The sequence below is a fragment of the Pyxicephalus adspersus genome, unplaced genomic scaffold (genome assembly GCF_032062135.1).
Source record: "Pyxicephalus adspersus unplaced genomic scaffold, UCB_Pads_2.0 Sca16, whole genome shotgun sequence".
Taxonomy (NCBI): domain Eukaryota; kingdom Metazoa; phylum Chordata; class Amphibia; order Anura; family Pyxicephalidae; genus Pyxicephalus; species Pyxicephalus adspersus.
This window is the reverse complement of record NW_027317023.1, coordinates 29473-45504: the sequence shown is the minus strand read 5'-3', so window position 1 is coordinate 45504 and position 16032 is coordinate 29473. Positions and strand designations below refer to the sequence as shown.

Below are 16032 nucleotides of genomic sequence, written 5' to 3'. Positions count from 1 at the left end.
TAGAAAAAATGCTAAGGAACACCATGGCAGTACAAAAACAGTAATGGTGTGCAGAGGACATTAGGCAATTGTGTAGGCTCTTAAGGGATTCTTCATCACAAGAACAGATAGTTATGTACTTATTATATTAAAGCTCAGATAAGTCATGGAGAAGGGATTAATAAGTAATTTATAAGTGTGCAATATGGACTATGGAATTTGTGGCTTGCTTTCTGGGCCAATACACTGATTTCTTTCATTTTTGTGATCATCATTGTCCTTCATTGCTTATTATTTTCCTATTTTTTTTGAAACAGGATACAGACTATTTGTCTAAATGTAGAAGATTAAAGTGGAAAACGAAGATCATAGGGCCAGTTGGGTGAACCCAATGAGTCCTCCCCCCTCTGCAACTGCCCATGCTGGGCTTCAGAGAATGGGGAGCAATAGCTCCACTTTGGCCACAACCAACTCTTTGATTAAAATCTGCAGAGATCACAAAGGAGGAATCAACTGGATGAGCTTAAGTCCTGATGGGTGTCATCTGTTGACTGCCAGTGAGGATTGCACTGCCCGTCTTTGGAGAACAACTGAAAATCAATGCTGCAGGGTACTGCAAGGTAAGTGGGTGCCCCTGCTTCATCTATTTTCCCTGTGACCTTTCAAATGGGTGCATATTTTACTGAAAACAGAGGTTGATGAGAGAACTTTCTGTCCTTGTTCCTACGGCTGACCTTTTAGGAGTACAGTGAATTCAGTTACCCACTTAGAAATGATTTCCTTTTGATGCATGCTCAGAAATTTTTGTTAAAGAGCACTTTTGATGCCTTTAAATGCTCATTACATGGCTTTAAATTTCCAGACTATCAGATAGTTGTATCTCCTGCAAATACATTGGCAAACTAATTTAAAATATTTTTGCTACAATTTTTAGAACTAACTGATTAGGATAAGATTGGAGATAAAAACATAACCACAGAAAATGCAAGATACAGTCAACTGGACTTATGTTCCTTGAAGACGTTGGTGGTCTAATCCTGTTTTGCAGATATAATCACGCAGAGTATTATAAAAGGACACCGCAATTTTCTCATAAAGCGCTATTGTATATTGAACCTGGCTGGGAGACAGGCAGACGTGTCTCCTGAGATTAATTTACCAAGTTTCTTTTCCAGTTGACAATTCCAGGAGCCGAATGTTACTTTAATCAAGTTTCATTTTATAATTAAAAGCTTGTTCTGTTATTGCGCCAGAACACTATCTTGGCAAGAGTCTTGCACTTTAGCTGACACCAGACCTGGGTTTTATATACAAGCTTGCACTGCATAGTAATTGGATTGACATTTGAATTGTATGAAGACAAAGAAGAATCACAGACTCCAAACTACGTGGCAAAGGTTGGCAAATACCAAGCTGTGATCTGGCAGCATGGTAAGGGAATATGCACATTAAACAACCTGCCATGTCAGTCATTTCTATCAAATAAGCAGAAGTCATATTTCATGACAAATGCCTTTTTAGCACGGATCCAAAGCACAATTCTGGCACCGAACATTTTGTGGTGAAAAGAGAAATTGTTGGAGTGTTGAATAAATATAAATTCTAATGGGCTTAACACTTTTATGACTTAGTACCAGTGTGTGGTTACATGCTTTAGATGTTTGCTTGTTTTATCTGTCACTGGTTTTTCCACACTTGGATGCTGTGGCCAAAGACGTTCATATAAATCTTCATTAAAAAAATGGAACCGGAACTGTATGCAAACTTTTCTGATACTTTTCTAAACTATGTTACAAGAATTCCCTCTATGCCAGTCTTTCTCAACTAAACAAATATCCTAAAACTCCTGTTAAAATTAATTGATTAGGAGTTGATAGAAGGCCTACCCCCCTTTATAGAAGGGGTCAGAATGTCATCCTTACAAACAGCTAAAGAAAGCTTTGGTGTCATGCCGCCTTACCCACCAACTAACTTTATACCCAAATATTATCAGAGATAATGACATAGGCGGCCAATCTGCCATAGGTCAAAGAACCCCTAGAAACCTCGGTTTTACAGAAAATGGTTGAGAATGGCAACTGTAGGCTGGGCACCTCAACCACCTAAATCAGGGGTGTCCAACTCTGGCCCACGGACCAAATCATGCCCTCAAAGTCCTTTTTTTTAGCCCCCCAAAGAATTCCGAAAGTGAACTACATCTGGCCTGTCCGCCCGCGTTACCACCTTACATCTTCATTTTCATTACATGCAATTCATAGACATTATTCCTGTACACCCATCATGTGCATAAGTCTAGGCAATGATCACAACCCTAAAGTGTGTGCATAGGGGTTTGTTTTTGTTAGTTATGGATGAAGTAGTAAAGTTCCTCAATTTTTTCAATAGATTTCAAGGTTCGCCCCCGACTTGGTTTAAGTTTTTTATTTCGGCCCTTTGTGTATTAGAGTTTGACACCCCTGACCTAAATAATAAGAACTTCTCAATCGTCACTAACAATGCGAAATAATAATTTGTCTGCTTCTATTGTTTGGGCAATTTTTTTTCAGTAAGTGATGTCCAACATGTGGTTTCCCATAGCTAGCAAATGGAAATGATCTTTTGATCTCCCAACAGTAAACTGCAAACTGGTAACATAACTAAATTATGAAATATAGTGTATACTATTAGAATACACAGCCTAATAAAACTTGGGTGTAACAGATTATTATAAAGTTTGTGATGATTCTTGCATGTAGGGATTAAAGTGTTTTTCTAGACAAAGCCTTTTTTTCCGGAATAAGTGAGGAAGGTTTAATACCTCTGCCAAGTTTTTTATTCCTAATACTTGTTCTCACACTGGATTGATGCTTCCTCCCTCTCAAAATTCAAACCTATAAAAGACCTCAGACTCAAAGCACTAAAGCCAGAGGTTCATAAGGACGGTCAAGCAACCAACATTTCCAGAAAGGGAGTTCAGCAATTAAAGGTTCTGTGTTGCTTTAGGAATAGGTTTCCTTTAAATCTAAAGCCAAAGCCCATTGGGGAAGTTTCCCTGCACTGTCTGTACTAAGCATCCAAAAGTTGGAGGAAATTTCTCCAAAGTGAATAAAAATCTTATCTTAAAATTCTGGGCTTTAGACACACTTTTATGTGCTGCATAGTCGCCAATATCTGGGATGCTAATACTAAATTGGGCTCACGAATGTATTACATTTTAGTGGAACCTATACTTTTTTTCTTCTTTCATCCACACACATTAGAGGGGCTGTTAATGGAGCACTGTATGGAGACCATAAAATATATCAAGCTGTTCTGACGTCTCTCTTTGTTTTGCTTGCATGTAAATGGCCATAGGACACAGCAGCTACATCACCTTTTGTCATCTGGAAAACGAGGTGGCGTTCACATGCAGTGCAGATAATACCGCCAGAAAGTGGGAGGTAGCCACGGGACAGTGCCTGACCGTGTACACAGGACACACATCCATTGTTAATAGGTGGGTAAGCCTTCTCCTGGACCAGCTGTCATAATGTTTACCAGCTGGGGTAAATGTGTGAAGTCTTCTTTGTTCTTTGTCTGTGTAATTAACCAGAAACAGCAGCAGCCCCCACCAGTGTTTTAAATCATTCATCATCAAATTTTATAGGGGGGTATGCTAAAGTCTAAAATGTGTGGAGGAGAAAATGTCCAACTGGTTTGCATACATATAAACAAAAATGTATTTACAATACTTGGGTAAGTCCACCCAAATCATTTTTTGATATTATGCTGGAGAATTAAAACCCAGTTGAATCACAGAAATAGATAATATACTCAGGTATACTGACATTATACTCAAAATAACTGTTTTCTTAATATATAACAATTGTGCATTGTGTTTAAGGCTTAGTTCACATTAGCGGTTTACCTATGGGCATTTATCTGCCCCCAACTGCTGATGGAGGACCTGGAAATTCACATACAACCACAATATGCGGATACTTGGGCATTCTTAAATATGGAAACTATGAACTATATCTATATAAAACTGCACAGTACAGTGGGGACCAGAGATTGATCATTGTGCCCAGTGTACTTTGTAATCAAGTCTTCATGGGGACATTTGTGACAGAGGTGCAGCTGTTCTTCATCTCTGCCAACATAGAACCTTGTAAGTGGTCAGGAACAGAGTCATAAATTATAGGGAGATCCGTCTTGTAAATTTCCAAGAATTTAAGGAAGCCAGGAAGTGGTTCAGCTCATCACTTTTTGGTGGAGTCATATGGTAATTTTAATTCTGCATTTATCCTACAAAGTAACATATGTTAGAACAAGAGTGCATTCATATTCATTTACACTTATTAAACTGCTTTTTATTTTAATGCTGTTTATAGTGAACTATAGACTATAAAAGACTGTAAAAAGTGATTGCATTGTTTTTTTATACATACCAACTTTTCCACTTTTGTTCATGTTGTTCTGCCTGTCACAAATGACATCCTATAAACTCTTTGAATTAACTTTCCTGTTGATGTGTGTATGCTCTAGGAGTGGTTGAACATCACAATTTTACTTTAGTTATCACTGCAAGATGTGCCAGTGTACTGTGGATTGTCATGACTGGTTGTGTACAAGAAAAGGTGATAACATTGCAGGCAAACTAAATAAACGTTGACACCCTAAAAATAGTATCTGTGAGTACAACTAACAGCAATGAAGGTATCCCCTCCCTCCTCGCGTTTCTTGGCTTCCTCAGGGGTATTTATGAGAAGCTTAGATACTGATACAAGAAACCAATTCAACATATGTATTACTGAATAAATCCAACTGTGGATAAACAAGTATCTGTTTAAGAAATGAATATTGTGAGTGTTGTAGCCACAACTTTTATTCAGTAATACATATGCTGAATTGTTTCTTGTAACAGTCTTACATTCTCATACCCCTGAGGAAGCCAAGAGGCGAAACACGTCAGGATCAGGGACGTTATGTTTTTCATATCACTCCAAAAACTCTAGGCTATTGGCTGTATAGTTTATGGTATTATACCCTATGAAAATAGCATAGGGAGCGACCCATTATATGATGTAAATAAGTGTATCGCTACTACAGACGCTTTTCTTCTTTAACGCTATTGTGTTTGTGTTTGTGATTTTCAGTAAAAATTTGTTTGCCAAACCCCAGTTTTCATGTTTTCTATTGTTCATTATATGTGAATACACCTTTGGGGTATGATTTTACCTAAAGCTGGGTGAATAAAAAAATATATTTGAATTTATTTATAAAATGTTTGAGTTTGGATTCACTTTAAAATAGTTAATTGTATATTTATCTCCCACAGGATTCTAGTCAGCAGGAATTTGCTCTTCAGTGGATCTTATGACCGGACAGCTCGTCTCTGGGATGTAGATTCTGGCAGATCTCTTCAGGAGTTTCAGGGTCATAGAAACTGTGTGTTGGCCTTAGCCCATTTTTCATCCAGTGATATCCTGGAATCATCGGACATGGACATGAAGGAGTTTCTGGTGACGGGAAGCACAGACTGCACAGTGAAAATCTGGGAAGCATTCAGTGCTTGCTGCTTCCAGACCTTACGGGGACATGTTGGAGCCATACTGTGTATTGTGCTGGATGTCCCCAACAAAGAACTTTTTTCTGGAAGCACAGACTACACAATCCGAAGGTGGAACATGGTCACAGGGGACCAGCTGAAAGTGTTCAGAGATCACCAGGGATCTGTTATCTGCCTGGAGGTAAGAACCATCCATTGTCTACCGGGTTTATTACAAATCGTACATTCTGCTATTCTTGTTGCCTAAACTGGCCATACACTTTTTAATACCTTAATAAATCTAACAACAACATCAAATTTAATGAAAATCTACTGTAAACTGGGTACTTTCCATCAATATTTGATCAACATATCGATCCAATATAAATCTGCTCTTTAGATGGCTGGCCTGGGTGAATGTACAGAGGGAAGAGGGCTAAGAGTGAGGGCAAATGTTGGCCGATGGGCTGATCAGCAAGGTTGTTGTTGTTTTTTTCACGTCTAACATTCTTTGTTTATTTTTTTGCATTTAATAAAACTGAGATATCTAGTAGTAGTTGGTCACATTCATCTGGACTTGTTCTTGATATTAATAAGATTATTAGGAACTTTCCAAACTATTTATTATTATTAATATTATTAATATTATTATTATTATTATTAATAATATTAATAGTAATAATAATAAACAGCATTTATATAGTGCCAGCATATTACGCAGTGGTGTGCCATAAATAGGTTATTTCATCAATTCTGAACGATAAAGCAGCTTGGAAAGCTGCAAATGGTCTTCAACATTACAAGATGTTCAGTTGTATGTGATCAACTACTACTAGATATAAAATGACCTAGATAAATGAGAACCTTGGCAGACAATACAGCAGTGAGTGATACCTAACAAGGAATGTCAGATGTGAGCTGCTATCTGAAAATCTGATTGACATTGAATGGTGGGCAGGGGTAACACAGGGAAATGGTCAATATCAAGCTGGCATCAATATTTTATCTGGTCATGCACAGTCATCACTGCCCCTCACCATCACTGTGTGAATAAAGATAGCACAGTTGCCCTGAGGGAAAAACATTTGAACTGAGGTTGATAGAATGTCGTAGCATTCTTTGTAATTGTAATTTATATAGTCAGCCTGGGAAATTATTTGATGTAGTCTTATTTATAGTTACATAGTAAGTCAGGTTAAAAAAGTCATAAGTCCATCAAGTTCAACCACAAGGGAAATAAACATATCCCAGATATCAAACCCTATGGACATAGTTGGTCAAGAGGAAGACATTGTCCGCCAGCCTGGACAGGTAATCCAGAAGCTCTGGTATTTGCCAGAATTACTGTCCTAATTTTCTCATTTTACAGCAACTACTTTGAATATATCTATATATTAAAGCGTAAAGAAAACCAGTTAATACTCACTGGCTCCTGTACCATTGCAGTTGTCGCCATCTCTTTCCTTCTCTTCTTCATTTCTACAGCAATCTTGATTGATTGAGTCCCAGCATCCACATGGGAAGGCCAGGATGGTCTGGGTATCCCAGGAAACAAACACTATTCTTTGCATGCATAGCCCAGCAAATTTGACAATAGAAGTGAGCGATCGGGCAGGTAAGAATGCTTACTGCAGAATGGATATGACCTGTCCCTTTCTGCAATAAACCCCTGCCTGATCGCCATATTTTTAGGTGGAATATCTTTATAACAAATCACATAGTTTTAAATGACTTCCCTAATCATTAAACTCTAACTCATCTAGAAACATTTCAATGAATATATTTTAGGTGGACATGACTTAATAATCCTAATTCCTTAAAACATGATTTTTACATTGACTAACAACTGATCTCCAAAAGAAAGAAAAGTCTAAGAAGAGTAGGTTTCCTTCTTGTATGTGAGAGGTCAGGCAGAGTATTTAGAATTTTTCGGTGTACATTGACCTTCTCCTCTTGTATCTTGTGGAGGTCATTGTACTCAAGGAGATCCTATTTTTAATGTTAAGTGCCATAAAAGAACATTATTTGTATTTTGCTTTTGTTTAACCTATTGTATGCCACTGATGGTTGAATAACAGGGAAATTACATGGGTTTAGGTTCATTTTGTTTTAGTTTTGTTATTAATGTTTACACAGATTTAAACTGTTGCTATAGGTCTGTTTTTACATCTCTATATAAATAGATAGACTTTGTTTTACAATTAAACATTTAATAGATGACAAAGAATTCCCAGAGCACTAAAGACACATCTTGCTTTAAAGGCTCCATTTGGCTGCTTTAATCCTCCTACGTCCGATATAGATATGGATAACTTGCCTAAAGTTGTGTTTGAGAAGGTGGTCTGTAGCCTAGTGGCTATGTGCAATGATTTCCCAATTTTATAAAACCCAGTATTTGTTAAGTGATCAGTGTTTGCTATTTATTAGGACAGTGTGGCTGTGTATCGGTAAGTGATAATCTGAATATTATTATGTGTCAGCCAAACCTGTTCATTGGCTTTGAGAGTCTGAAATCTGACATATTATAATAATGGTCATTAGAAGTTTTAAAATCAAAATAAAATGGCAACAGCCTATAACTGTTTTTGATATTTTTTGTTATTTTTTTGTTATTTTTTCTACCCTCCCCTGTGTAAGTGTGGTTAAAATCAGCAAAATACCTGCAGGGAGGCAAGGAATGTTAAGATTTACTATAATTCGAGAAATACAAAACAGTCTTCCCTTTCTCTTGTCTTCCTTTCTCTGGTAAAAAGAAAAATTCAAACAGTATCTAAAAACATATTCTAGCTTTACGTTTTAATAAAATCATAATATACATGGGGAGCTGGGCTTCTACATAATGTCATCATTTAGGTGTACATGGGGCGCTATGACATCTAAATATATCTTTATTTGTAATAAAGAAAAATTTTGTAAATAATTGCACTTTGTTGCACAATTGTGTTACCTTTATATAACGAATATATATAATATTGTTGTATTCAGAAATAGTAACATAATAGTAACTAATCTTGGTATATACCTCCATTTGATTTATTGCACTGTGCTTGTCCTATGTATAAGAATTCTTGCAGCAGGCCACATGTTAGGCACGTACAAATCCACAACATGTCACAACTTGCACTGAATTGCCTCCTACCGGGTTACAGGAGCGGAAAACAATTCTCTAGATGTTTGTGCCAGTGGGCTTCTCTGCTGATCAAATACTTTCATAACTTTATATTTAAAGGCCAAGTCCTCCAACAATAAATATCCTGTAGATGCTGTTTGGATTATTCATTCACTGGTATTTGATGAATTATATTGCCGAAGATTGTGGCTCTGCCAAACATGGCAGAAATAATTATTGGCACACCCTTTGTCCCTAAAGTAGTACTTGTTGGTGACCATTCATTTAAGGAATATGGTTTCTAAAAGGCACAGCTTCAAGTGTATATAAAGACATTTTTAGCATTGCATAGAATGTTAAACTCTCTTTTGGTATTTTATTGCTATCTGTGTCCCAGCTGTAAAAATTCAGCTCTTCCACAGCTACCCGCTGTCAAGACAGAAAAAGAGAGGAAATCCAACATTTTTAGAGCAAGAGATTAGGAAATGATTTAAAGGAAGGGCTTTAAAGCCATCTGTGGACTCTAGGCATGCCACACATGGTCAAAAAAGTTCAGCCAAGTACATACGGCACATGTAGTACCCTACTGTCACTGTCAACGCCAGGCGTTGTGTAAATACAATAGCAATTATAGCAGCTGAAATCACAAAATGAACCTTCTTACACAGTGCTTTGAGAGAGGTACAAACATTGTTAATTTTATATGATAAAGCAGTAAAGCAGATAGCTAATAGATAAAGCAGCAATAAACCTGTTTATAAGGTAAGTGAGCTTTTGCCACAACCACATTCAGGTCAATAATTTCACACACACCTACATCTCCTTCTTGCACTCCAGCAATGTCCCGGATCCGGTTACTGGTGCATCCTCTTTGCTCTTCCAAATCCACCACAATCCTATTTGGCCATTGAGCAGCGGCTGTTGATGTCGCTGTATCCCAACCTCTGGCATTTGCTTAGAATAGAGCTGGGCTCCTCACTACATGACCTCAACCTCCTGGTGACTTTTTCCTAAAATGAGTTGCTTCTGCTTTAATGCAATCTAACACGTAAAAACCTTTTTTTAAATAAAATTTCTTCCTATATAAATCCTGCTGAATGCATTGAGTGTTGCCCCTGGACTCTCCTCTGTACATCTCCAATTCTGTCTGGTGGACAGTGCCAGGAGCATGAAGCCGTCAGACAAAAGGAGACTGTCCTGGCAAATGTGAGACTGTTGGCAACACCAACGGCACACTGCCGAAATTACAGAATATTCAAAAAGACATTGGAAAGAATTGAAGTTTCCTGTTATGTAATGAATACCCATGGAGATTCAGACGTTACACAGCAAAGACCGTCATCCTAAACCTATTTTGGTTGTGCAATCCACCAGCACAATGCCAACACATTTCAATGCCCGCAGATTTCACCACAACTGTAATATTCCATTCTTATAAATTAGAAGCAACATCATTAACGTCAGTAAATTAAAGGCAATACGTCAACTGGTGAAAATGTGATGCAAAATGGCCCAAAACATGTTATTCTGAAAGGAAAATGGAAATTGGAAACCACCACTGTGACTTGTTTTTAAAGGTGTAAGATCCAAAGCTTTATTTTGGATTCAATCCCTAGTAGGTCATTTACTTAATAAGTAACTAGGCAAGCATGCAGTATAGGCATTCAGACTTTCAGATTTCAATGGCTACATGCTTGTTGGAGATCAGTGATGACGTCTAACTCTAGAAAAAGGATGATAACCTCAGAGGCTGCACCTTTATTAGCAAAGATGGCTAACTTATTTCTGTGTTCACAGATACATTTTAAGGTCACGTGTTAGGTGAGAATGGCTCACAGATGAAGAACCTTAAGCTATTTACAAATGTTCAATGGACGTCATATGATTGTCTCTAGAAACAATCTTTCGCCATCGCTTCCAAAGAAACATGAACAAATGAGTGCTGTTCACACAGTGCCATTGTATTTTTGGAGAGAGGATAGTGGAGGACAAGCGAGCAGCACCCTGCTGAGCTCTTCTCTATTAAAATCCACAGCTGTTGTCCCTGATCAGTCATTTATCAAGCCGTCATGGTGGATTGATGAATGACGTTGGGGACTGCTGTACACGTCAGATTTTTGCATGAGGCGTACATGACTGCTTACAGCTTGTCCCCTACTGGATACACATGGTGGATTTGAGTTTTTAAAGCCCTGAAATAATGAAAATATATACACACTATCCTAAAAAGTCCCTTTAAATGTTTGAAACATTGCTGCATAGATGTTGGGAGGTATGAATGACTTCTAGTGGTTCTCATTTGTTTGTGTCAGCACCCACGTATATTTGGCTTCAGATGAATTTTCAGCCATTTCATACACATTTTGGAGATCTGAGTTGATGTGAAGAGAAAATCAAGCCCAGTATGTTTGTTTTTTCTTCTTATTGAAATAAATGAATCTGCTGACAGACGGGAAGAATGTTCTGCTGTCAATACAGAATACGATATGTTCAAGGGAAAATGGGAAAATAAAGGTGCCGACTGCTTTTCTTAAATTATGCGAGAAACAATTCTGTGCGGCAAGCTGATACTGGATGTGACGTCCCACACACAAAGGTTATTTTGTGTGTTGCGTTCAATTGTGATCGGAAAAATGTGAGTCATTCCTGCCAAAACAGATATTTTCATCGCTGACCTGAAGTTTCCTCTGGCATCTTTTATGACTCAGGGAATTCAGAAGCACATTGCAGTTCTGGCTCTGACTCACCCATCATGGAGATTATGACCTACCTCAGTAGGAGGAACTTCATTCTTCCTGGTACTTTCTCAATATTAATAAATAAATAATAACCCCCCTTATAAGAGTTAGGTTAGGGAAAGGTGGATGGACCAGTAGAAGCAATGATCGGCTTCCACATAGGTACAGTAAATGTATGCAGTGAGGGTTCTGGAACTCCCAGAACTGCAGAAAACATGGAACACCAATGAATGGTCAACTGGGACCACAAAGCACATTGGAAGTATGCTCAACAAACTGCCTATTGTAATCTAAGAAGCTCTACATGACGATGCATGTTACAGCAGAACATTGGTGTTATTCAGTGCCAATAATTCTGTTTTTTTTCACTTTGGAGAGCTTTTCTCTTTCATTTTGAATAGCAGTCCAACACACAATCTTGTATTCATTTTTGTGCATTTAGCAGCCCATTTTGATGAATAGTCTACAGTGTTCAACCCAGAATATTTTTTTGTTGGGTGGGGAGAAATTGTAGGCAGGTGGCAGCCCCTGTATTGTGACCCAACTCTTCATAAACCACCCAAAAACAGCTGGGTGGTTACTGAAAAGTGCCGGGTGGTGCGCCCAGCTAGAAGGGGCTGGGGAGAACACTGGTCTATCTACTGTGCATGTCTATGTCACTCCTGGGGAGATTCACCCATTCAGTTGGTCACAGTGACCACTATCACTGAAATGGAGCTGTTGAATAATTGCAATGTTTTAGTTGCCAACAAGAATAGGAAAGTCTTCCAATATGAACACTTGTTCTAGTGACACCTCCATAAGGGAGGATTTCTTTTTCCACCCTGTTGTGGCTCTTGGAAGGTAAGAGAAGGGAAATCTTTCAATAGAGACACAGACAGCACCAAAAAAACCTGACTTTTTTTGTTTTTGTTTTTGGATATACCTTAATAAAGCAAGTGATTTGTACAGTAATTAAAGCAAAGCATCTAATATGGCTTAACGTTCCACCAATCTGCAAAGCTGAAATTCAGTTGCTATCAGTAACTGCGCCCTTTATTTTTGTACCATTTCATGCTTATTAAATCAGTCTGTATGACTTGTTCCTTGGAGATCTAGAGCCAGATTAAACAGGATTGTGATTACAAGCTTGTCTCTGCTATGTTCAAGGATTTCATTTCAGTAGTGGTCAACAAGACCAGTAGTGGAAATAAACATTGGGATGAAAACTGAGGCACTCTCTTGCCTGTGCTATGGTAATGGTTAGTTGTGATTACCATGTGTATACTTTTAGGTAGAGCTCAAAATGAATGTAACATACTTTCTGCGAACAAAGCAGATGTTTGCGGTGTAGCACTGAACACTGCGTTCTATTCAATGCTGGCATCACCATATTTTGAAGCATTAAAAATTTATAACATGCCCTTCTTATGTTTTCTCCTGGGTAACTACTCACAATCTCCACTAAGGATTGTTTTAAGTATTTTTCCTAGTCTTATATTATGAAACCAACATTTGAATAAATAGAGAATATTTGGTTATTTGTGCTTGTCCTTGTTAAAAGATTAAATCAATCGGGTGAGGGTGGGCAAGATGGCAAGAGAGCCAACCTTCATGAGAACCTGTTAGTATTACTCGGCACTTGTTTACAGCATGTAAATCCTTAAGTTTAATTTATTTAATATTGTCAAGCTCAATATTTTGGCTTTCTTTTTCCTTCCTACTCCCATCCTTTCCTTTTCCCTACAATTCCCTACAGCACTCTGTGACAGCTTGTCCTTATTGTGCTTGTTTCATAGTTGGATAAATGGGTTTCATGGATTCAGGAGCTGGAAGAACAACTTTTTTTGAGTAATTGGCTTCAGATATGGCGTTGGAAAATATCAATAGAATCCATAGATTCCTAGTGAATTCCTCTTTTTCCTAGGGAAAAAAAGTTTCCAAGCATATTAATCGGCAGAAAAAACAAAGAGGGCAGCTTCTGTACCTGAAAAAAGTTAGTTTGCCATATAATGGATAGGAACCAATGCCCCTGCCTGGGAGACAAATCAAACCTACCTTAAAGATCCTCAGTTCCCTCGGGAAGTATTATTAGTAAGAGTATCTTTCAAATTATCTGTGCAGTATATATGTCAAAATGTAGCCTATTTTAGAACCCCCCAGCACCACTTTATTTTAAATTATTTTTGTGGTAAGTAGGAGAGCTCTTCGGAGTATTGTCCTGGGAGCCCAAGGGGGCTTGATGATGGTATCTTTGACACCCTAAACTCATAGGAATGGGTTGAATAGCATTGTGAGTTTAAAGTTTCCAGTAAAAATTCTAATACTATAATTGTATTTGACAGCGGTCAACTAATGTAGATTTCAACATGGCAGACGAATCATCTTTGCATACATAGACGTCAGATACATTTTAGTTTGATGTTAATTTTGTTTTACAATAAGGAGCAGGGGCCAGAGAAATCAGCAAGGAGTGGAGTGCCTCTCACGTCACCTGTAGGTCCTGGCAGTTAAGTCTATGAAATTCTATCTTCAGATGATGTTAAACAATAGAAAAAGAAAAACAACCATCTGGCTGATCCCTGTGCAGCTCTGGAAATCCTGACCGTCGTCTTGGTGTTGGTCTCCTATAATCATTTGCACTTTAGCTGAGCTGGTTTTGGATAGAGCGGAGATTTCTTTTGGAGAGGAAGGGAAACAGATGATGTATGGGACAGCATGCTACATGAGATAATATTGACAGATACATGGACAGACTGTTTACATGGGCTGCCCTGAACTGGCCTTTATCTCACCGTAGTTAGCTTCAAGAGGGAATAAGAAGACTGTAAAATGTTGTTCTTGGTCTGTAATTTCTATTGATGTCATCCACATTCTCAATATTCCAGGCTTCTCCATTATGCCGCATGAGCTCCTGCTGGAGGGCAATGGGAGGACATTCAGGCTGATTTGTAATCAAAGGAAAGGAAAATGGGGGGTGTTGCCCAAACCAAGTGGATTCTTCCTTTTTATAAAAGAATAAAATGCTTTGTAGGATAGGTTTGCCATTTACCTTCCTTTCCCCTGGTCTTTGTATGTTAGTGTATTGTCACTAAGATGAAATGTGACACTTAAGATCACTGTATCTCCACCTTTGTAGCATGCGAGAATCCCTTGAACTAATGTTTAAGACTTCAGGGAACCCCCACTATATTTAACACATTGTACACTGGTGTGTCGGTCAGTAGGAAAAATGTCTCTTACATCGCTGACTAGTGGGAAGAATGTCACCCTTACAGATACACAAAAAGATCATTGGTGCCAACTATACTGACTTGAGAATCATAAAATGCTCATTGCTGAAGGAATCCCTAGCAATCTCTGGATGAACTCTGTTGGAGAAACACTGGTTTAGATGAATTTTGACAGTTTTGATTTGTAGGGTACAAAGAGAGATAACACAAAGACTTGCAAGTAAAATGAACTGTATATTATTTAATGATATCATTGAATTGTAGACATAATTTGAGACAGATAGATGTAACAGTGCAATAGCAAAATATAAAATAATTGAAACTTATCGGCAAATATCAGTTGCAATCCAAGGAGCCTCACCCGTTGTTTCTAATGACAACTGACTGAAAGATGAATGAACGAGCGCTGTACATATAGCACCATTCTGTCTTATGGAGGGGGAGGGGGGAGAACGAGAGAGCGGCACCCTGCTGCACGTCCTCCGCCAGGACAGATCCATGAACCATGTCGGATGGCCGCTTTACACCTCAGATTCTTGATTGAGACGAGCCCTGCAGCTCATATCGGCCAAGAATCATCTGACATGTATACATAGCCTTACAAATGCTATTTTTTTCACCTGAGATAATTGTGCAAAGGAAAATTTGCATGTACAAGATTATAGAACTGCCACATCACACATCAATTTATCATTTTTTGTATTTTTAAAGGAAAGTAATGTATGTACCTGAATTTGATTTGCAGTTCCTGTACAGTAGAGTTGGAGCTTGAGAGAAAGAAGCAGTAGTGTGTGCCAATCAGTTTAGTGGGAAGTGGCTCATAGCTGTGCTGCTTCCCCATTACTGGCATGTGACAGCTTAGGATGGGTCCAGGACAACCTGAGCTCAGAGAAAGTGTTTTAAATTATGATGGCCATCAGGCTTAGGACATCTAATGGCTAAGTATTGGAGAAAAAAAAAATTAACTTTGAATAGGCTAATCATCTTTATCTTTTTTTTTGTATGGAGTCTTGCTTTAAATCACATGAATAATTCCTTGTCTTCTATATAATTTTCAGTATTACAAAGCTTACCTTTACACATCTGCTGAAATAAAGCTTTTGTATCTGCCTGTCATGTGTGCATAGTCTCATCCTGCTAGGTTTTCTGTTTTACAGATGGTGGGACAACACTTGTATTCTGGGAGCGTGGACCGGACAGCGAAATGCTGGTTGCCTGATACTGCTGAATGTGTCCGGACCTATAAGTCTGGGTGGAAAGGAATTGGCCTCTAAGATCTGCACTAAAACCAGGTGATCCAAACATTCTACATGAGCCACTTGTTGATAGAAAGAATATTATATTCCCGCCTCTGCACATGAAACTGGTTCTGATGAAGCAGTTCGTTAAAACTTTGCCAAAGGAGACGGTTACAAGTACCTCATTATGGCATTTCCTAGCCTGTCATTTGAAAAATAACGGCCGGTGTGTTTGCTGGTCCACAGA

General features: G+C 38.3%; 1 protein-coding gene across 1 annotated transcript; it reads left to right on the top strand.

Moving 5' to 3' along the window:
- Positions 1-294: 294 nt before the first annotated feature.
- LOC140344792 (WD repeat-containing protein 86-like) lies at positions 295-15821 on the top strand. The gene is made up of 4 exons (XM_072432003.1): positions 295-599; positions 3313-3454; positions 5279-5690; positions 15705-15821. Exons 1-4 carry the CDS (start codon positions 371-373, stop codon positions 15819-15821), a joined length of 900 nt encoding a protein of 299 aa, XP_072288104.1. The 5' UTR covers positions 295-370.
- Positions 15822-16032: the final 211 nt, after the last annotated feature.

Coding starts and splice junctions, on each gene's coding strand:
- LOC140344792 (XM_072432003.1), top strand. CDS start 371: ATGAGTCCTCCCCCCTCTGCAACTGCCCATGCTGGGCTTCAGAGAATG. Junction 600..3,312: donor ATGCTGCAGGGTACTGCAAG/GTAAGTGGGTGC, acceptor AAATGGCCATAG/GACACAGCAGCTACATCACC. Junction 5,691..15,704: donor GATCTGTTATCTGCCTGGAG/GTAAGAACCATC, acceptor TCTGTTTTACAG/ATGGTGGGACAACACTTGTA.